Below are 22,949 nucleotides of genomic sequence, written 5' to 3' on the forward strand. Positions count from 1 at the left end.
GTGCTGCTATTTAACTTCCATATATGATGAAAAACATTTCGCATAAAGACGTCGCGCATAAAGACGATTGGCATTATGGCTATTTGACATGATGAAAATTAAAAGCCTTTTTTCAAATGCTATCTGTTCTTGTATGAAATTGTTTTATGTGAAACGTCAATTATGCCAAACGCCCTTATGCGAAATGGGCAGCCCCCCGATTTTTTTTATTTTTGTGTGTGATCTATCTTATATTGTAGATAAATGTTTGACTTTGTTTTTCAACCTAAATCTATGTTTGGAAATTTAAATTTTGCCAGTATTTTAAAGAAACGGACCTCTGTGCGATAGACCGACCACCAACGCACCGACCAACCGACCGGGACGCAATCGAAAGAAGCCCACGCACTGCAACGCCGCCGTCGTCACCACCCCTGTTGTCGTAGAAGTTGTCTCGTTGTTGACTCCGCCGACCGACTGGCGGCTGGCTGTTTCCATTCTCATTTCCATCGGCTGTCGTGACAACAACGTCCGCTCCCCGGCACTCGATATTCATCTCAATGGACCAAAAACGGATGAAATACCTACTTTCCCAATCTCGAAACTGCCTTGAGTCTATTAGCAGTGCAGTTAGTGGGCAGTTGCTCTCTAATGCCTTAGGAGGAGCGAAGAGGTTTCCAATTTTCTGGGACCATGCTGCAGCTTTGCTGGCAAGGAAGGACGGGTAAATGCAGAACTGATAGCAAAATTACTGGATACGATTTTATGTATACCTATGTTAAAAAATTCCTGAAGAAATTCTTGATGTGGAGTCTTTTGATTAATTTCTGGGAATATACTAATAAATATCCAGGTGCATTTCTTGAAGGTATATTGAACTAATTTCATGGGAAAATTCCTTACGACGCCCGTAAAGAAGCAATATTTATTTCCTTTGGGAAAATGATATATTTTGTTATAAAAATCCTAGGAAAATGTTTCAAAAATACATTCACTAATACGAGTAGTTATACTTGTAATTCCCAAAATATTAGAAAAAAAAATATTAAAAAAAAGTATCTAGCCTGGTTTTTTGAAAAATACTTATTATATTAAAATTTCAATCTCCTCATTCCTTCTTCTTCTTGGACTTACGTCCTCCTGGGACAGAGCCTGCTACTCAGCTTAGTGTTCAATGAGCACTTCCAAAGTTATTAACTGAGAGCTTTCGTTGCCTAAGTTGCCATTTTTGCATTCCTATATCGTGTGGCAGATACGATGATACTCTATGCCCAGGGAGGTCAAGGAAATTTCCATTACGAAAAGATCCTGGACCGACCGGGAATCGAACCCAGACATCTTCAGCATGGCTTTGCTTTGTAGCCGCGGACTCTAACCACTCGGCTAAGGAAGGCCCCAATTCCTGTTAGGTTTATTTTGGTTTTCTTGGTTCCTAAATGATGGTCTCTTTTTGGTTCACGTTCGCGCCCTTCTTGGGTCCTGTAGGGTCAAGCTTAAGATCTCATAATTATCTATGTGTTTCCTTTGCCTGCCCTATTTGAGCAATGAAACCAACTCGTTAAAGAATTCTTGATGACAGCCTTGGAGTACTTTCTAGACGCTCCAGTGCTTTCTATGATACTCCTACAAAGGTTATTCAGGAATTTCTTCACAGAGTCTACACAAAAGACCTTCAGGAGTTCGTCCAGTGTATTTTCCATAGATTCCTTCATGTGTACATTAAGTGACTCTTCCAATGAACGTAACAGATATTGTTTTAGAAATTTCTCAATTTCAAGAGTTCGACGCGGACACCTCCTATATATGGAGTTTCCACGATTTCTTCTAATGAATTTACACCGAAATTTGTTTGGTTTTAGTAAGAAACACTACAAGCATTCCTGCAACAGTTTGTTTATGCAGATTCTTCTTCTAGTTCTTCCAGAAGTTTCTACAGGGATTGCTTCTAAAATTCGTCCACAGACTAACCAGGATCTACCACACAAATTCTTGATATTTCAGGAAATATAATAATTCCTTAAGTTAAGTAAAACTTCGCCTGGATTTCTAAAAGCACTGTTCTATATTTCTAATCACTTTCTAGGGAATTCGCCTGCATTACAAACAGGAACAATCTGTACAGACTCTTTGAAGGATTCCTCGAGTAATTTCTCAAGTAAACTCTCCGTGCACTCCTCAAAAGATCGATTAGGATGGGCAACTCACTCACGAATCATTCAAAAGAGGCTCAACTTTCGAGGATGATTAAACCAATCATGGTTCTTTTCAAAAGAGTCACGATTAACTAGCACTGCAAGTTTGTAAAGAGAGCATACACATTTCGACTGGAATTTCGACATTCATTGCTCCAGAAATTTATCTATGAAATCCTATAAAACTTGCTCAAGGGTCCAGATCTTCTTTTCCTGCAAGATTTCGGCAGATATTCATCTGATAGTGTCATCGGTGCTTAATTAATGATTTCCTCTAGAAATAATTTATTTTTTCAGAAATTTCTAATGCAAATTTATAGAAAAATATAGGAGCCTTACCTTCTTAGATTTAATACTAACGTAAAAACTTCAAAAACCTCATAAAAGGCGATTCGGGACAGGATATAACACTTATTGTTCTTACATCGATAAAAAGGGGTTAAAAATTACCTTTTTTGTCGTCCTGTTTCGGGTTCAAGATTGTCCATCTACAGGACGTGGTCCGATTGATTACGCAGTGTACTAACACTAATAATCATACATGTGGAGAAGTGTTGATGATTTACTGTATTCTCAGCTTTGTCAGAGAAGAGATATAATTGGAGCATCATATTAATTCATTCTTGGAAGTTTCTGGAATAATCTCCGTAGGAATTTCAAACACAATATTGTTATTCCTTACAGTACAGTATTGGACAAAACATTTGAACCTTTTTTGATTTTTCATACAAAATGATCAACTTAGGTAGACTAGATCTCAGTTATTTATATACCGTTTTTAATGAAATTTACACAACACGTCAGGCATAACTTCAATTTCAACATATATTCTTGAACAATGTTTTAAATTACCAGTTGAATAGTAATACCGGTCCACTCAGAGTGAAATTGTTGACGAAAAATTATAAACGAATTATCTAAAAATAGAAAAAACCCTTCACAACAACTGTCTTCTGCAAAATTGTTCATCTTCAACAACTTTGTTGAATATCTTTTAAGCTATTTCTTTAACTTTTAAAGTACCGTCAATTAACAAAATTTGTAAAAACTACTTTAGTCAAACTTTTATTGGTTTTGAAATCGTGATTGGAAAAATCTCTTAAAAATATATGTTGAAATTCAAGTTATGAAAGTAGTGAAAATTTTAATGAAATCGGTCTACAAATATTCGAGGTCTAAGCCTCCAAAATTGACCATTTTGTATGGAAACCCGAAAAAGTTGCAAATGTTTTGTCCAATGCTGTATGGTTTAGTGGAAATTTCTGTGAGAATCTCTGAAATAAAACTGGAATAATCTTGAAAGTATAATTAACAAAAATATTTTTAGGAAAGTATAATGAACAAACATCCTGGAAATTCACTGAAATCCCAAAAGAATTATTTGAAACAATACATAACATTGATACACTTATGATGTATGCCATTTACTGGATATACTAAATTTGTTGGTATGTCTGTGACATACTTTGGAAATTTGTAATCTGAAAGCCCCACATACTTTGGAAACTTGTAATCGGGGCCTTCCTTGGCCTAGTGGCAAAGATCGCGCAAAGCCATGCTGAAGGTGTCTGGGTTCGATTCCCGGTCGGTCCCGGATCTTTTCGTCATGGAGCTATCCTTGACTTTTCTGGACGTAGGGGGTGCCCATTAATTACGTAAGACCATTTTCTCAAACCCAATTAAATCCCCTTCCCCTGGTAAGACTTTTTATGAAAATAAAAAAAATGTATGGCGCGTAAGAAATCTCAATAAATCTGTGATAATTAACCTGCAGTGACAGATATTTTTGGATTTTTCTAACAATGTGTATTGGAAGATTGAAGTTTTTTTTTTTAATTCTACAATGAGGCCATTATGCCAAACACCGTCGAATGCTTTTTCTATGTCTAGAAGAGCAAGACCAGTAGAAATGCCTTCAGATTTGTTGGAACGAATCAAATTTGTTACAAGTAATTCCATCATCGTCAGGAGGCTTCATATTTTTTTTTTTCAATAATTCTCGCTTCTTTCAAATCCATCTCCCAAGAATTTACTAAAACGTTCTCTCGATTAAGAATGCTTTGAAGTCCTTAAAAAATGATTTTTGATTGAATTAGTTGGTCCTAGATTAAAATTGTGCGCGTTTTCAAACTGCATAACAAGTTTTTGAGCTTTTTCGCAATTAGTTAGTAATTTCAATACCGGAAATGACTTATGAGTTTATTTTTTTTAATTTTAGGTACTTCCCCAAAGGGCTAAGAGCCAGGGTTCAACCGAAAAATTTTATTTTCTAAATTTTTGTTTCTTAATTGAATAAAACTTTTTTAATTTATTTTTGCAGATCCTATCATATCATTTTCATAGCAGGATTGCGAGTGCGTTGCAATTTCCGTTTTTAAGCCGAAATCAATCGTATAAGGGTTTCGAGAAGTGAAAAAACAAGTAGGGCTATCAGGGTACTGAATTAAGAAATATCCCGGAGCGCACTCATCCAATAAAATTCTGCCGTTGGAATTGCTTTGGGAATGATTCCATTAGCGATTTTTTGCATTAAAGTCATCAATCAATTTTTTTTAAACTTTCCGCCAATTTCCGCAAGTCTCTTTGAAACAAATAAACTTGCTGCCCAGAGGCAAAAAGACAGCTATGAAAGTACATTTACCAAACTGTGTTTCAACAGAAACACCCAAAGTTTCATAAACATTTGTTTCAAATGATGAAAACAGTTGATGTTTTATACGCCTTTGAATGATGATAGCATCTCCATCACTTGCTCTATCCAGTCAATCATTACGATGAACAAAAAAGGTTGGTTCTCTTTGGATTCAGGTTTCAAAACTGCTGTTAGTATGTTATTAGCTGTTAGAAAATTAAACGAGCATTCCAATTAAAAATATTAAAAAAATGGATCTATTAGCAAAACGTATTCCAATAACAATTTTATTAGTAAATTTGACACAAACTTGGACTGCTTTGTTGTGGTGGTTTTGAACATTGCATTAAATATTTGATTCAATTGTTCAGATGAAAAATTAAAATTAGAGGGAGACATGTTGCTAGAAGAAGGTGCATTTCTGATGATTTTCTGTTGGGATTTTACGTTGATGAAGAGACTGAATAGAATCTTCCATTTAATATGAAACAATTTGAAGGAGAGGAAATGAAATTACCTGCGACAATATTGGCATAGGAATTCCTAATGCATTGGGTAAATTCATTCGAAATTAAAAGATTCGAACGGTTACCTGACGGAAGAAAATTAGCTTTTGAATAAGCATGATTATAATTTACCTGATGGATATGATCATTAAGGCGAAGTAGCCCGTCATTCGTTTTGGCACGAATGATGACTTACTGCGTGCAATTTCAAAGTGATAAAACTCATTCTTGATAGTTTATATTGACTTGAAAAAGTATCACTGTACGCGCCAACATACATAAAGTATGCTGATACTTTGTCAGCTGTGTCAGTGCAAAACCAACTGGTTTTATTTGATTTGAAACCGTGAGATGAATTAGCAACAATCATCAACGTTGCGTACACATTTCAATGACGGCCTACTTCGCCTTAAGCAAGCGATCGTTAACTGAAAAATGAGAATTGTTGGAGATTCTGCCCGAGGGATTTCAGCTGCAAAAAACATTGCCGTTCATCTGCTTGGTACGAGCTTCAATGAATCGTTTGCGCGAAGGGCAATCCCAAAAGTTAGACTTATTGTTGCCCCCGTAATTTGCGCTTACAAACATTTTAGTATCTTCCTTCACAGGACAGAAGGTTTGAGAAGAAATTCGCGATCTTTAAGAGTTTCGCAGTACGCGACAGTCTCCTTTCTTTGTGGTTTGGAAGGAACCCTCGATTCTCCTGATAGAGTTCAAGATCTCCTGCATAAATCCTCCAAATTCAGAACAACTGACCACTATTGGCGGCTCTCTTTGTTTCCTCACTTGAATCAAAGAGCCTGGACTAGTGACTGCTTCGATTTTGTGTTCGGAAAACTTGTCTAGAGCATCGAACTGATTGCTCATTCCCATACAATTATCAACTTTATCCATTTCACCCTTGGAAGAAAGTTCGCATTCTGGAGAAAAGTCCTTTCTCCCATTCTTGCCACGTTTACTGACAGTTTTAAACCCCACTTTTCTGAAAGGAAGTTGTGAATTCAGAGATTCATCCTTCTCTTTGTTTGTAGTTTCAGCTATGTTTAGTGATTAAACGAAAGAAGACGTGACCTTCGAGAGGTTTTTTCCCAAGAAGGATTACCACCGCTAGCTTTCGCTAACGAGTCCAACAAAAAAATCGAAGGCACAGGTCCAATCAAGGATCGAAAAGGAATCAATAGTTAGAAAAAGTAGCATTGAAAAGTACTGTTTTTGTAGCACTAGCAGCATCGATGAATGGGTCGCCATTTCGAAAAGGTTGACAACCACTTCTCCTTAGACCTGCAAAGTCGTTCGGAAGAAAGGGTTGAAACATATTCCGCATTCATTCATCTATTCCGGCCGGGGCTAGCCTTGCCTGTCGTGTAGCTTTCTCGACCTCGACCGGCAGGGGCAGGGTAAGAGACCGCAGCAGCCCTTCTCCATCTTCAGACCCAAAGTCTACGAAGATTATTGCATTTTCGAACGCGGGGTCTCTCTTCATTGAGAAACGATACAGGGTATTTTGTCTGAACCACACGACAGACCCGGTGCGCGGAGGTTTTTCCTTTTCCGTTGCACCGCGACTTGCGCGCAGACATTCTTCGGCGCTTTTAGTTCACCGTTACCGTCTGTAGAGTTCGCTTCGGTTGTCACATAATCGGTGTCTTCGGTTTATATCCGATAATTAACTGGAATCATTTACTTCGGGCGTGTCCTTTGTTTGGTTTTCTTAGAATTTGGTGGTGACATTATCAAAAATGCAAAATGATTAGCGAATGGCGTTCTCTTATCAGTGCAGCAGCGAATGCATTTAAATAGAGCAAAAATGAAGTTGGCTTTCTATTTGCAACGGGTGAACTGAACACCCTGGTGCATTATCTTATCAGTGTTTGAACATCGTACGTCAAAGGCGAGAGCTTTATCAGCTGATGATAAACCTGTTCGGGTCGCTTATTTTGTTGTTCCTTAAAAAGTGAAGTGCAACGTGATCCCAGTGCGAATCCAGTTCAATCAAGCCTTTCGACAAGGGCGTCTTTCTGTTTGTGACTTCTGCCGTTGCAGTTTGCTTAGTGTCGAGTCGCCTTCTATCAAGGTTGTCGAACTTTGCAAACACTATAGCTATTAATAGGCGCCTTCCTTGTGTTATCAGTGTCGGTGAAGAACTGTATTGAATGGCTTCCATCGAAGAGGACTGGATCCTGGTAGGTAAATTTATCGTGCATTTCTTCCCAATAGTCCCCAAGTGTCCTCAACAGCCTCTCATTGAACAATTTATCAACCAATCAGCTGCAATTGAATTACGCGGCGTTTTGTTATCAAATATCGGGCAATATTCGTCAACAACATAGCAGCAATCACAGCTAGAGGAATCTTTTCTCTCACGTTGCACGTTGTTGCCACCCAAGACCCAAACAAAGCATATATGCATATTACGCTACGGGTTACGAGGCACGTACGCACGCAGTTTATGCAGCATAGGTCTCCTTTCGAGAAAGAGAGCATAGAAACCATGTCAGAAGACTGCGACACACGTGGTCGACGTTGTTTACTTCCGATACGAACGTGTGGCAGCCGCAGTTGGTTTCTTGTGCAACCAACCATGTCACAATCCAGAGAGAGAGAGCGTGGAGGAATGCCTCTGAAATATCCGAGCATCATCGTTTCGAAAGGAATGCTGCTACGATAGTTCGAGAAGAAAGTCAATCAGTGTATGGGTTCGGCGTTGATTAAGCTATGCGTCCCAATTATGTCGGATCAACAAGGGTTAGTGGTTCGTCGGAACTTTAGAAGGACCTCAAGGATGTTGGGAAGACATTTTAAAGATTTTCCAACTGTCTGACACCTATAAATCTGTAAATGTGAATTAACATCTTGTCTAAAATTTAAACTTTGATGATTGGTGATACATTTGGTGACATTCGGTGATCACGACTTAACCTGACTAGGTAATAGTTGGCCTTGTAAAGATAAATCAAGGACTTATTATTGTCTTATTAAATATATAAGTTCCAATATTACAACCTATAAGGCTCAATTTAACTTAACTCATTAAGACTAAATTCCAACTCTTGTACAGCAACCATTCAACCTAAGGACTGATTCCGCCTAATAACCTTTTATAACAATTTTACCCTGGAACTCCCTTAGCCTAACAGTAACGTGCGAAGGTACAAAGCAAAACCACATTTCTGAAAATTTCTGGGTTCATTGTCGGGTTTACGTATTTTCGGCAGTCTAAGCCGACGCCGCGCTTCTTTTGTTATTTTCACGGACATCAGCAGACAAATTACGTGTTTGTCTGTTTACATTTATGCACTGCTCAATCCTCTATTGATTCACACCAACATACTATTCGGCAGATTTCCCATAAGAACTACTGGTGAATCTCTTCGGCAGCTCCAAATCAGTCGCATTTTGAGGCGTGTTCATGTGAATTGATAATATCTCCGGCGAAATTGTTTCTTCAGTCTCGGAAATCTCGTCAGCAAATCATCTGAATGCTTTCATTGGTGTGTTTTGATAGAAAAATAGTGTGTCATTGGCATTTGAAATTTGGTTGACCATAATAGTCGAATGGTGCCGAAGCCGTAAATTGTCCTAGTAAAATTCAAATAGATTTTTTTTTGAGTTTGACGTTCAAATTTTACCACACAGACAATGCCCTTACTCAAAATATTAATCACAAATCACTTGATTAATGTGAATCTAAACAGTTACATAAGATGACACTTGAAATTTATCAAGGTTTCATGTAGAATTCATTAGAAATCAATCAAATCGTTGTGATTACAAATAACGTTTATTGGAAAATTAAGATAGTTTCTCGAGGTACGCTTAGAAATTCACGTTATATTTTCAGTTTTTTTTTTTTGGAGGATTTCTTGCGAGATGCTCGAAAAACTCCTACTTAGGAAGTTCCTTTGGGAACAATCAGCGGAATTCAGGAAATTCGAATTTGTTCACTTATTTCTTTCAAACCGTTGCCGAAGTCCTCTCAAAGTCCAAAAGATGTATGTTTGATTTTTTGTCAGTTTTTATCTGTAGTAGTGATTTTTCGTAGTTTTCTGAGAAAATGACACGATTCTCGAACAGCTCCTGATAAAACGTTAAACTTATTCTTCCCACATTTCACAGGGGACTATGAAAACCGTTAGCAAGTTTCTTCAAATATTCACTGCAGTTTGTTGGATTCCCAACAATATTTTCGTTTCTTTGCAATAAGATCTCCATGGATTTTGGGTGAAATCCTATGAATAATGGAGAATTTTTTCAAATAAAAAAGTTTTGAAACCGTTCCAAAAACCTCGTTACAATCTTCCATTAGTAAATTTTGGGCAAGAATCTTTTAAGGTGCTCGTTTGAGAGATATATGACTAGATCATGAGTTAATTTCAACAAAATTCATCACAGATATCTTACGTGGATTGCAAACGTAATTTTTCACGGATTTCATAGACGATTTTACACATTTTTGTTTTTTAAACAGGTCCCTTGATAGAATTTTTTCAATGCCTGATGAGATGATTGGCAAATCTTTTTTTAAATGCTGATTGCAGCCAATTATCGTTCAACGTTCCGTCATCGTAATCATCGTCATCATCGAAACTTCAGAAGGAGTTTTTCTGTTCAAAACTAAAAAATACTCTATGAAAATGTGTTCACTGTATTTCGGTTAGAGAAAAGAATACAGTGAACATATTTTCGTGTTATGGTAATTCGCCAAATGTCGAACGGTCAAAATGCTCGCAATTTGTTGAACACGCCATAAGGAATACACGGACGGTTCAACAATAGGCGAGGTTTTTAGCCGTTCAACATTAGACGAATTGCCCTAATCTTCTTGATTTTGAACCAAAAAACTGCTTTTGAACATTCATGAATCAATTAAGTATCCAGACCGCTTAAATTTCACCCTTATTCTGAACTGCATATAATTCATTTGGTTCTAAAAAATCTTTCCGTGGGATGTTTGTAGAACTTAAAAAATATGCATTTACTTGCCAGAAAGTAGGGAGTCGATGTCTATTGTACTAAATTCGATTTTTCATCTACTTGGACTCTGGTGCTTGTTTTGATAGGTTGCGCTTATCCCGGGTAAAAATATATTTTGAGGTAACTTGAACCATAGAAATTTTCATATGAAATGCAAAAAAAATACCTGTTTATCGTATGCAGCTTGTAATACTACTTTAAATTGTAATACTACTTAAAATCGATTTTGAAGAAATCTACAGAATTTCTGAAGGCAAGAATCCATGAGGGAATGAAGTATTCAATGAAAATTTTAAAAAAAATTAAGAAATTTCTTAAGGAATCTCTGGAAAAACTGCAGCTATATCCTGAACTGACATGACAGTTTCTATAACATTGTTATAATCTGTAGAATATAGAGATACAGTATCGGACATATAAAATGCACCAAAGCCGTTTTCTCATACAAAATAATCAACTTCAGAGAACTATATCTCCGCCGTTTCTCAACCGATTCTTATTATTTTTTTTGTGATGAATTATAAATTTCCTCTTTTTTATACCTTTTGAAAAAGTTGTGTGAAAACTATTTGTTTAAAAGTTACAGATAGGTTGAATTTTGACGTAAAAAAATGCACCAAGACGAAAAGTTATATAACAGCCAAACTATGCGTCGTATCCTTTTGATGTCTTCAGCGTATTTGGTCCTTACCACTCAATCAACAAATACGCTGAAAACACCAGGATGCTACGACGCGTAGGTTTCCTGCTATTTCACTTTGTGTCTTGGTGCATTTTTTATGTCAAAATTCAACCTAGGGTGCCGGTGTAATTAGTGGACTACCTAAGCTATAAAAATCCTAACAAAATAACGAAAAGTCTTAACAGAAATCTTTTGGCGCCAACAGAAAGATTTCTACCTCTACTAGGGTGATGTGCTAGTATCCATCGTATTAAGCATCGATCAAAGAGAACTGCAATTTTCCCAGTATTGCAGTGAATTATGCTGATACAAACTGATGCCAAACAATTCTTTCTCAAAACGGCTTAAGGATTGTACAATAACATTTTGATAAATCTTGATCTCTTTTTGGAAATAATGCAAAGAAAATGCATCTTTCCGTATTCTCAATCCGTCGTATCGTTTTCAACTCCGTCGCAATCAGTTTCCAGATTCGTCTCACAACTTACTGCTCACTGTGTGTATTGAGTGGTTAAAACACAACAAATCAACGCTATAATAAAATGTTTTACTAGAATATATAGATCTACGGGCATCTCCCTCCATTCCTTCAGCATGATGGAATATACTAATTTCCTTTAAAAGTAATTGTTTGTCATCAAAATTCAGCCCAAACATATGAACACAATTCCTTTTGACCGTACAATAATGGCATTTCCTCACAGTGCAACGGAAACAACACAATCAAAGGAATCGTATTTTTACGTCGAGCGTCGCGCACACATTAAGGCTAAGTAGCCCGTCATTCATTTAGGCAACAATGATGACTTTTCAGCTTGTATTTCAAAGTGATAAAACTCAGTCTTGACAGTTTATATTGACTTGAAAAAGTATCACTGTACGCGCTAACATTCATAAAGTATGCTGATACTTTTTCAGCTGTGTCAGTACAAAACCAACTGATTTTCATTGATTCGAAATCGTGAGATGAATTAGCAACAATCATTAACGACGCGTACAAATTGCAATGACGGCCTTCTTCGCCTTAATGCGCACAAGCTTTTTTTCTCAGTACGACGGATTGAACTTTGTTTACATTCTCAATTATACGCGGTGGTTGAGGAAATTTCGTAAAATTTGGTGATTTATTGAAGTTTTACGGCGTATGATTGGAATGAAATCCTTTAGTGAAGAAGTACGAAGGTTTTCCATAGTGAAAATAAGTGCCCATCGAAGTAAGTCACCCACGGGGGCGGGAAGAATCTTGTGTTGGAAAGTGGTGTGGTGTCGATCGCTAAGTATTTCTCTCAAATCGTGTTCGTCCATGCGATTTCGGTGAAAAAGTGCAAAGTGGATAATTGAACTGAAGTTATTTACCGAAATACAGTAGTTTTATTGCATTTTTGGTGTACAAGTGTACAAACCATAACAGTTTTCACAAACTTACACTTGAATAATGAATTTATGTTGCAGGTAAGTTTGAATATCCGCCGTAGTGGAACATTTAAAGTTTGATACGACGAATACTAGCGTTTACGACGAAGTAGAACAAAACCCTTCTTCTTCTTCTTCTTCTTTCTGGCATTAACGTCCCCACTGGGACAGAGCCTGCTTCTCAGCTTAGTGTTCTTATGAGCACTTCCACAGTTATTAACTGAGAGCTTACTGTGCCAATGACCATTGTTGCATGTGTATATCGTGTGGCAGGTACGAAGATACTCTTATGCCCTGGGAAGTCGAGAAAATTTCCAATCCGAAAAGATCCTCGACCGGTGGGATTCGAACCCACGACCCTCAGCTTGGTCTTGCTGAATAGCTGCGCGTTTACCGCTACGGCTATCTGGGCCCCAACAGAACAAACCCTATATGCATAGCATAGCATAGCATAGCATAGACTGACTGTACATGTCAATGGTTGCTACTCCGTGATTGATCGGAACTGGTAAGAATTGCACTACGATCCAAATGAATAAGGGATGGGAGTTTCCGCTTACTCTCGAAGTGCAATTTTAGCAGATCTAATATTATTGATCAATAACGGCGCCGGCCAAGTCCTTACAGTCAGTTGGGATGGGGAAGGAATGTTAGGGTGTAATGATTGTTGCTTCTAGAGACCGAGAATACCTCTGCATCTCCACAATCACCACGGGAAGGGTGTTTATTAGTGAGGGAGGAAAAGATCTGGGAGTCACCTCTGGTCGGTGATGCGATCCATGGACAAGGGGGAAATATACGACTTGTATTTAAAGCTAGTTTTGTATTTTTGTCTCGAGAAGTTTTTGGAAAAATACGTCAACATCTATAATGTCGAACAATTCAAAAGACGTTTTTATTAATGACGAAAACTGAAAATTACATGTATATATTTTAACTTATATGAAACAGGAATAATGCCGACACTTGTAGTGACGAACCATACATAGTTTGTTTGAAAATTACATATGAGTATTACTGTGCATTTTGTCTCGATATGGTAGAAGTTTTAGAAAATACGTCAACATTCACAATGTCGAACAATTCAAAAGATTTTTTTAATAAATAATTTTTAATAATGTCAAAAAGAGAAAAATATGTGTATATTCAAATTGTATAAGAAAAAAGCATAATGCCGACACATATAGTGACGAACCATACAAAGTTTGTTTTAATATTACATAAAAGTTACGCTTTCAAGAAAATATGTGTTATCATAAGCATGAAACGAACCCACCAGTTGGTAATCCATTCTCGACTGAACACAAAACTGACACTGACAGCAAAACTTCTTGGCGTCCCGAAAATAAACCGTCTTGCTTGGGCCTTCCCAAATACGTACCCAGCAAGACGCTCCAAAACAGGTGAAAAAAAAAATCTCCGGCGACGAAAACACGCGCGAATCCGTCAGCAAAATCAATCGGACGACGCAAAACCGAACTGTCCTGCTTGGGCTTCACGAAGCACTACCCAGCAAGACGCTCCAAAACGGGGAAAAAAATTCTACGGCAACAAAAACGCGCGAATCCGTCACCAAAATCAATCGGACGACGCAAAACCGAACTGTCCTGCTTGGGCTTCACAAAGCACTACCCCAACAGAACAAACCCTATATGGAATAAATATAAAAAGAGTGATAAAACTATTTTTTTTAACATAAAACTGCTTGAGCCACTATTGTTACACGTGTTCCAGTAGTTGCGCTAGTGCTCCAGTAGTAGACGTTCGGGAATGATACAAGGAATTTTAAACAAAATGGTAATTTTTTACATAGGATTAACATTTTCCCTCGGGAGTTTTCAGTCACGTTTACTTCGTTCTGCGTTTTTTTTTTCGGATCGGCTGATGGTGCTAAGCCACTTGTCGATATTCTATGGAAAAATGTAATTTGAAGTAATAAAAGTGTTTTTCTTCGCGGAGATTCATTTTAAAGACAGTATGTGTTGTTCCGCGTTTAAGATTGTTACGTGATTTCGCTGATGGTCCGGCCGGCCCTACGCCACCCGTTTAAAGTTTATCATTCGTTTGTGATAAGTGTGATTCTGCGTTCTTGCATTGGGAGTTTTCCGCGATTTAGCTTGTGCTTTAAATAATTCCTGCCGAAACAAGGCTTTGTCTTGTAAAATAAGACAAAATAAAAAAGTAGTTCAAAAGCCACACAATGCAAAAACAATGTGTTTTGGTAAAAGTGTAAAAATGTGCACCTGACGTATACTCGATCGTGACCATTTTCTCGCGGGATTGGGGATGGAAGTAGATGGAAGCTTACATGCTTATGACAGCTACACCGGCCATCGATGAATTTGGTGAGATTGTTCTAATTTTTTTAGTTGTTTGCACTTCAAAACGAATAGGGGAGAGTGGTCCAAAATGCCACTCTGATGATTTGTACATACATTTTTTTTTTTATTTTCAACACAATACATGAAAGGGTTTCATTTATTCAGGATACATACATTATAGATTTCGGTCGGGAGGGAGGTCAGAGTAACTTTTCTTCTCGTTTCAGAGAGCGAGTAAGGGCGCTTAAGCCTAGGCTTCATAGCCAGGACATACGGAAGAAATACCTGTGTCCCATCCTTGGAAAAGAACCATAAACAACAATGGAGTGCGCATTAACTTTCTTAGCAACGCCACTCCCAACGATTTTACCCGATCTCCCTGAATGGAACGGTTGGTACGGTTGTCCCCGTTCCTTCCATCACAATATTTAAAAAATATTCCGTCTATCATGTTATTCATTAGTGAATAATCTGATCGCCAGATTTTTTTTAAATTACCTTCAAACCACAAGTCTGCACAGTGGGCCTGGCCATTTTAATATTTGTATCAAATCATTGATATGCTACAAATATTAATGCTGACAAGAAAATACTGGATGGAATTTCGGTATTTCCAGGATGCTTTTCAATATTGGCTGTGCAAGCACTTAGAATAGAATAGAATAGAATAGGATTAACATTTTCCCTCGGAACAGCAACTAATATCTTTCGAATGAAGCATAAAGATCATCTCTGGGACTTTCCTTCATTTTTATACATCCATTTTAAAAACTGCTTCCATCCGTTGATCCACTACTGGAACACGACGGCAACTATTGGTGCAAGGGAGCATTTTTTTGCGTTAACTTAATTATTTATATGACTTTTTGATAAAATAAAAAGCTGAAATTTGGCAAATCGATTAAACTAGAGGATCTATCTACCAAAAATAACACATGTCATTTTTATCGGAAAATGTACGTTTTATTCCATGGTTCAATCTACTGGTACATTACAGCCATTGGTACCGGCACCCTAACTGTAACTTTTTAACCAATAGTTTTCACACAACTTTTACAATAGTTTTTGAAAATTGAGGAAAAAATAAAATAATCAGTTGAGAAACGGCGGAGATATAGCTCTCTGAAGTTGACCATTTTATATGGTTCTATTTTTTTCACGTCTCTCCTAATTGTTTGTTCAAGAACCGTTTTTTCCTTAGGTTAAACTGTGCATCAAAAAGGACGTATCTTAATTTCTAGTGGAATTTTCACCAGTATTGATGATGGGACTGAAGGAACATTTCAACAAATTTTTAGTGAGCCCACATGGTTTGAAAAACCGTGATGAATCAAAATCCGGACGGTACCAATATCCGGACACTCTAATAATATATATGAATTTAAGCTAGATTTGAATGCTTATACAGTGAAACCTCCATGAGTCGATATTGAAGGGACCATCGACTCATGAAAATATCGAGTCATGGAACAGCAATCCTTTTGAAAGCTGTTTCAAGGGTCCATCTTAGTAACCATGAAATTTTGTTTCTAGTATGGTTCCATGAGTCGATATCGAGTCATGGAACATCGACGCATGGAGGTTTAACTGTATATTTCAATTTTATTTTTATTCTTTACTTCTAATACTGTAGATCATTGAATTGACTATTATTTAAAATCTAGTTACCACTGCCAAATCGGTAATAATAATAATAAACTAGCTCTTTCTGTTGGACGTCATTCGTTGCGGTCTATGCAAAGTGAAGTTAAAAATTCTATGGATGCACAAGCCAAAGCACGATCAACGTTTTGTTGAAAAAATACGTGTGAAACATTTTTTATGCAGTGTTTTGAACATTATAGTTTACATAAAGCTTTTTTCAATGTTCGGTATCAATGAGGTTGAAGATATATGAATATGTATTTTACGGTGTGCAAATAGGCTGTCCGGGATTACGAGTCAGTGGTTTTAAATCCGGACGTCATTCAGAAGGCGTGTTTTTACTAGTTAAAGAATTTTTTAAATAAACAAAAAAGAGAAGACTTGAAAAATAAGTCATCATGATGTGAGTAATCAGGGTTCGATTAAATGCAAGATAAATCGCGTATATCTTTCATTATTAACACTCAAGCCGCATGTACTTCAGTTCGAGCTATACATGCCCTAGTTCAGGTAACCAAAACATTACAATTACCTACTTGCATTTATTTGCAACATGGTAAAGTATTTCATTTACATAGATTTGATTGTAGGTTGATATTTCATTGAGTTTAACATGGTTTTCATAAGCGATATGAAAAGTTTCATGTTTTAACATGGATGTCCAGATTTCAATCCCACAGTGTCCGTATTTAAAAACATCTTTTGCATCCGGTGTCCGGATTTAAAGATTAGGTACACTCTTAAAAATAATGAAAATTACTGTGGATGTAATTCTCGTTATGACTGAATGACGCATGACGTAAGTGATGGAACGAGTTTGTCCTTGAAGATGTGTTGAACATAAAATATAATTTTACATGATGAAGGGCACAAACGATGGAACTGTGATTGACATTTCTTGAATCAGATATTAACGTATTTAGAATTCGACACAAATTTAAGGCATTCGTCTCGCTTCTTTTATGTGCATCCAAAAGACATGAAGGACATGTAAAATCACATGATTTTTTAAGAGTGTGTATGCTCCAATATTTTTAAAATTTTCTTGTAAAAATCATGTTTAATACAGGAAATTTCATCACTTTCATTAAGTTTTGGTATGTAAAAATGTGTTGAACAATATATGTTCAGGGAAATTCTAACAAAACATACTTAAATATGAGTTCGAATATTTGTATCGTCTTAAGCGTCCGGGTATTGGTTCATCACGGTAACTAACTCCGAGACACTCATGATTTTATGAGACTTTTTTTCTTCAGGGCTCCAGGCTCTACTTTCTACTTTCAGATAGCTACTTCTAGATCAAAACCATGACCCCTTGGGGAACTCATTCATAATATCTGACACTTCTTGAAGATCATGAAAAAAATCTAGATAACTCCATAGATTGATATTCATATGTGTGATCAACCATAACCCCATGAAGAACCCGCCAATCCAGGTTCAGTTCCTATGGTAGCCTTTATGGTCCATAAAGAAACTCTTGAGACAATTTCCAGATGTTCAAAACCCATATTGTTGAGATTACACTGAAAAATGATTTTAGTCAATCATAGACCCTCGGAAAACATGATCTGGAATAGCCATTCGGAGATCAGAATATCAGATTAATTCATAATTGAAAATCGTGGCCTTGAAAGCAGCTTTTAAATGTAAGTGCTTGTGTTTTCTATAGACAAACTTTACAAAATCTGTAAAGCAGTGTTTTCTTTTAATTGTTTAACAATCGGCAGACTTAAGTAAGCTCGTCACTCAGTGTGAATGCCTGGAAAAAAGGTACTGAAAATCCAGTAGAGATACACATAGATATCGATGGTTTCATGGAAGTTTGCGAATACACGATCATGTCGTAGTGGAAAACTGTGTATGGGAACCCTAATAGTTGGGAGAATCCGTAAAGGATATCAATAAGATGGTGCTACGGGATTCGATCGGGATGAAACTTAGCTGTTATTCATACGACGAAATCAAGAAACATGATTATATTTACAAAAACTCAAATGTTCATTGTATTGAAAAATGTTACCAAAAACGAATCCATTTTGTTTCCAAATTCGGGGGTGCCAAAAATGGAATCCCACTGTAGTACTAAATAACCTTTCATTAAAATATTCCACTTAACAGCTAGAAGATTTACTAACTGAACAAGAGTTACTAGTATATGATTCCGTACCTAGCAGATTAATACAACAGTCAACTAATAACTGTGTCTATAGGCGGGATTGGGTATTAGAGGGTTAAGCACTTTTGATAAAAATGCCTCTACCTATGATATAACACTAAAACTTCGGTCGTGTTCAAAGCATTTTATTTTTTTTGTTCTTCGTTGTTATACATTTTTTTGTTGATCCGATGACCCTGGAAGATCGGTTCTCCTATTTATTTGTTTATGGGCGGAAAACCTTACATAAAAGATTCTTATTATTGGATTGTAAATAAGCATTACAAAAAACACTAATGCGAACGGCATTCAAACGATTAAATTTCAAAAAAAAAACTTAAATAACAATGCTTTGGCATCGCTAACTTTACCACTTCCGTAGCACTTATGCGGGCGTCGCTGAGTCGGTGGCCTCTCGCTAAGTAAGTGCTACATCAACATTTCCTTCCCCTAATCCCAGTTACGGTATAAATGGACGCACAGTATTAATTATTATTGTAAATTTCTGCTATATCTAATGCACATGAAGGGAATGCCATAGATAGCATAAAATTCTGCTTATATTGAAATTTACATGCTTTGATTTGATTGTGAATGTGAAATTTAATCATCGTGTAAATTTCAATCACGTCGCGTGATGCCTGAATCAGATAATGATCAAGGAACGCAAAAAATAACAAGGTGGAGCAACCACCTTTCAAAGATGGCTGACAGCTGCCGTGGAGCTCGCACCGATGCATCGTCATCACACGAAAATCGTGTAAAATTAAGATTATTCTTGCTAAAATTTCGAAGCGCCTCATAGAGGTTGAAGTAAACTCAAGGGAAATGCTGTAATTTTAAATTATATATGAAGAGATAAGCGTGTGCATGACATTTTTACGCTCGATGTATGATTACGATAAGCTATTTTCTGCGATTTGATGAATTCCGCTTTGGTTAACATTCAGATTTTTTTTTCTGTGCGTGGCCGGGAACAGCGATATTAATGCTTTTAGTTGTCTTGTTTAAGATTGAATCAAGGTTTACTCCTCCCCAACCTTTCTGGAAAGCAGTCTAAATGAGATTATCAAAAAGAAACATGAATATTGCTAGTATCGAATCTACGAAGTTAACCGTAACTAAGCTAACGCTAGAAATAGCCCATCAAAGTCGTGGGAAAGAAAGGGGTAGGAAGTTCTGGGAGGGATTACGCTTAAACCCCACCGGGTTCCATTCAGGAGCTTTGAATTCTAGTGTTTTTGTATGTATTTTTCAATTTAGTGATATTTCATAATTTAATACTCATAAAAATTCTAAGAATACATTGATAAAAACAATGTAATCATTCATTCACACTCCGAAAAAATCATGTTATTTTACGTCTTTTGGATGCACATAAAAGAAGCGAGTCGAATGACGTGAATTTATGTCATATTTCAAATACCATATTCGGGAAATGCCGATCATAGTGACATCGTTTTCGTGTCCTTCAACGTGTAAAATTACATTTGTTGTTCAATACATCTTCAAGGACACATTTTTGTGTCATTCTATCATTTACATCATGTGCCATTCAGTCATACTATGAATTACGTCCACAGTAATTTCCATTATTTTTAAGAGTGTTGTTACTTTCTGAAATTCAATAAATTGATTCATTAATCGAGGACCATCTGAACGGTGAATCATTTTCAGCGAATGCATCATCTTTAAATAAGCCCGTTCTGTTCAAATACACTCGGCATTTCATGACTCTAATGTGTGTTCATTTGCTTTAGGCAAGTGCCTGAACGAGCGAATCAATCGAATAAATACAATTCGGTAATTGTTAAGTTACAGCCAGCATGAGCCTTCTGTGAAGTTTTACGGCTCCAATAACTGTACAACGAAAGCTTCCATCCTGCAACATTGTAGAGGAATTGAATTTTCCGCACGGCAATAGAATCCAATTTAAGTGGGGTCGTACAAGATAACAGGAAAACGCCCTATCTCGACAGCTTGTTGCAGAATGAAACTGAAATGACACTACACTATGATAAAAACGCGTCGCATTCCATCTTCCATCTTCGTTGTATCAAAGTGCAGTAAATTGCGCCATTTGCGTTATCAAAGGATAACAACGATATATGGGGTGAATGTAGTCATACAAATGATTACTCCCACGTAATTAAATATTGACCTGTAATTTCCTCCGAGCAGATTTACGGTGTGTTTGTGGCGAGCGTACGTGAGTGAGTAATTTGTTTTCCCTCATATTGCACGGTGCATTTTACGTAGAATTCCTAATCATCGCATCGCAAAGCCGCTCTTCCCATTCATGAACCGTGAAATGCTTGTAAAAATATTAACCGAACGTGGCTGATTACTAGCGTGTGTCCTTCATGGTCTACCGAGAAGCGCCACCTTAATCTGTGAATGGGATTACTAGGATTGGAAGTTTGTCGGACATTTTGCGTCCAAAATCCCCGACAAGTATCTGAATTCGGAGCCGTGAAACTGCGCAATTTCGTAACATAAATTGCCAAATTTGATAGCGATGCTTCCGTGCTGCTCGCTTTCCTGATAGTCCTTCGTTGTTTAGTAAATATTGATTGATAATGACGGCAGCAGCGATGGCGCACAGCTAAGATGAAACAGTTTTCCCTCGATAATCCTCTCGCGTTCTCAGCGGCGATGGGAACGATGGTGACTCGCGGAATAAAAACAAATATTTTGCGGGGATCAAAGTCAACACGCTGCTGCCCGAAATTTACGATGCTATTTTGAGATAAAGCTCGTGGCCACGGTTTTGTTTTGGTTGATAACGCGGGTTTAGAGTGGATGAAGAGGAGCCATTTTTTGTCGTTTTATTAGAAAAAGATTAGACTTATGCATTTTTAATGGTACTTCATTGTTCCACGAGGCAGCAATGAATACCAAGAAGAAACTTGAACGAAGAAAGTTTTACCTACGCATCTTACTCTCATGCTGTGCGTACACAAATTTATTCTGTTGATGGATATAATAAAACAGTGTTACTTGTTATATTTGTTGATCCCACGATGTTTTTCAATCAGCAATCAGTTCGATGCTTTAGATAAATTCCGAACAGCAATCCAAGCTCAGATAGCTGTAGCGATAAACACGCAGCTATTAAGCAAGACCAAGTTGAGGGTAGTGGGTTCAAATCCCACCGGTCTAGGATCTTTTTTTAAAGGACATTTCATCAATTTCCCAGGGCATAAAGTATCTTCGTACCTGCTACACGACATAAACTTGCAAAAATGGTCAATCGCAAAGAAAGCTCTCTGTTAAAAACTGTGGAAATAATCATAGGAACACTAAGCTTAGATGCTAGCTCTGTTCCTGTTGTGACGTAACGCCAGAAAGAAGAATCCAGTTTTTTCGATTAAAGTGAGGAGGCAAAGAGTACCTCCAATAGTGGCCAGTATTTCCCATTTAAGCAGGAGATCTTAAACTTCATTAGGGCAATGAAGGTTTCTCGAATTTCATAGAAACTCATAAAAAACAGTGACCAGTCAAGATTAAATTTCTAGAATAATTTGTGAAAGAATAATTGCACAGAATCCTGATTGATATCTAAGATGTTTCAGAGATATCTGTACGACTCCTCCATTGGCTCTTCAGGAATCCTTCCACAGATTCCTCAAGGATTCTTTCGGAAATTCCTCAGAACCACATTCAGGGACATATCTAGGGATTCCTCCAGCAATTCTTTCAGTTATTTGTACAAACTTAGCATTTTCCTTATAGAATTCCCCAAAAATTTCATCCAGGAAATCCTCCAGCAGTCGAACCCTAATTCCTCCAGTAATTTTCACAGATATTGTTAAGAAAATTATCGCACGATTTCCTTCAGAAGTTATTCCATCGGTTTCTTCATTTCATCCTAAGATTTTTACTAAAAATCTTAAGAGACCCTAAGATTTTTTTATAGCTAATCTTGAGACTGATTTCAGGATGTCGTTTGGTAGTTTTTCCAGCAATAATTCTAGCATTTTATCTAGGAAATCCTCCAAGACCAGGGATTGAATACTGAGAAAATCGAGAGTGTCTATCACTTATCGCTCTCTGTAACATTAACAACCATGATCTGCAGCAGTTTATCCTCTACTGCTACAGCTCTGATAAGATCTGGGTGCATGATAAAATCTATCTTAACCAGCTTCAAACCTGGAGGACAGTATTGCTTTTGGATGTTTTGGGATTGTTTATCACGCTTGTAAAACAAAACGCCTACCCCTAATGGTAAATAAGCGCGAGAAATTATTAGTTTTATTATCGCTCTCTCTTTGAGGCTCTCGTTCGCTGCTGTTATTGATAAAGCTTGTTACAACTTGCAAAACATTGCTGATCTTAGACCGATATAGATGTGCTGTTTTTCTCCGCTCCGTAGCTAGGAAATCAAAGGAGAACGAATCCTGCTATGCCTGTCCAAGACTATAATGGTTTCGAAGTTACTT

At 37.1% G+C, this 22,949-nt stretch overlaps 1 protein-coding gene across 6 annotated transcripts in view; it reads left to right on the forward strand.

Annotated features, from left to right (window-relative positions):
* Positions 1–22,949, forward strand: part of LOC5564303 (myotubularin-related protein 3) — a 105,030-nt gene that overhangs the window by 48,106 nt on the left and 33,975 nt on the right. Inside the window, exon 1 of one of the 6 annotated variants that reach the window (XM_021854910.1) lies at positions 7,285–7,492. The exons of the other annotated variants lie outside the window; for them this stretch is intronic. Coding sequence (XP_021710602.1) covers positions 7,463–7,492 — 30 coding nt within the window. The 5' untranslated portion in view covers positions 7,285–7,462. Of the gene's footprint in view, positions 1–7,284; positions 7,493–22,949 lie in introns of those variants that run through there. 6 annotated transcript variants of the gene reach the window in all.

Source organism: Aedes aegypti, chromosome 3, assembly GCF_002204515.2.
Source record: "Aedes aegypti strain LVP_AGWG chromosome 3, AaegL5.0 Primary Assembly, whole genome shotgun sequence".
Taxonomy (NCBI): domain Eukaryota; kingdom Metazoa; phylum Arthropoda; class Insecta; order Diptera; family Culicidae; genus Aedes; species Aedes aegypti.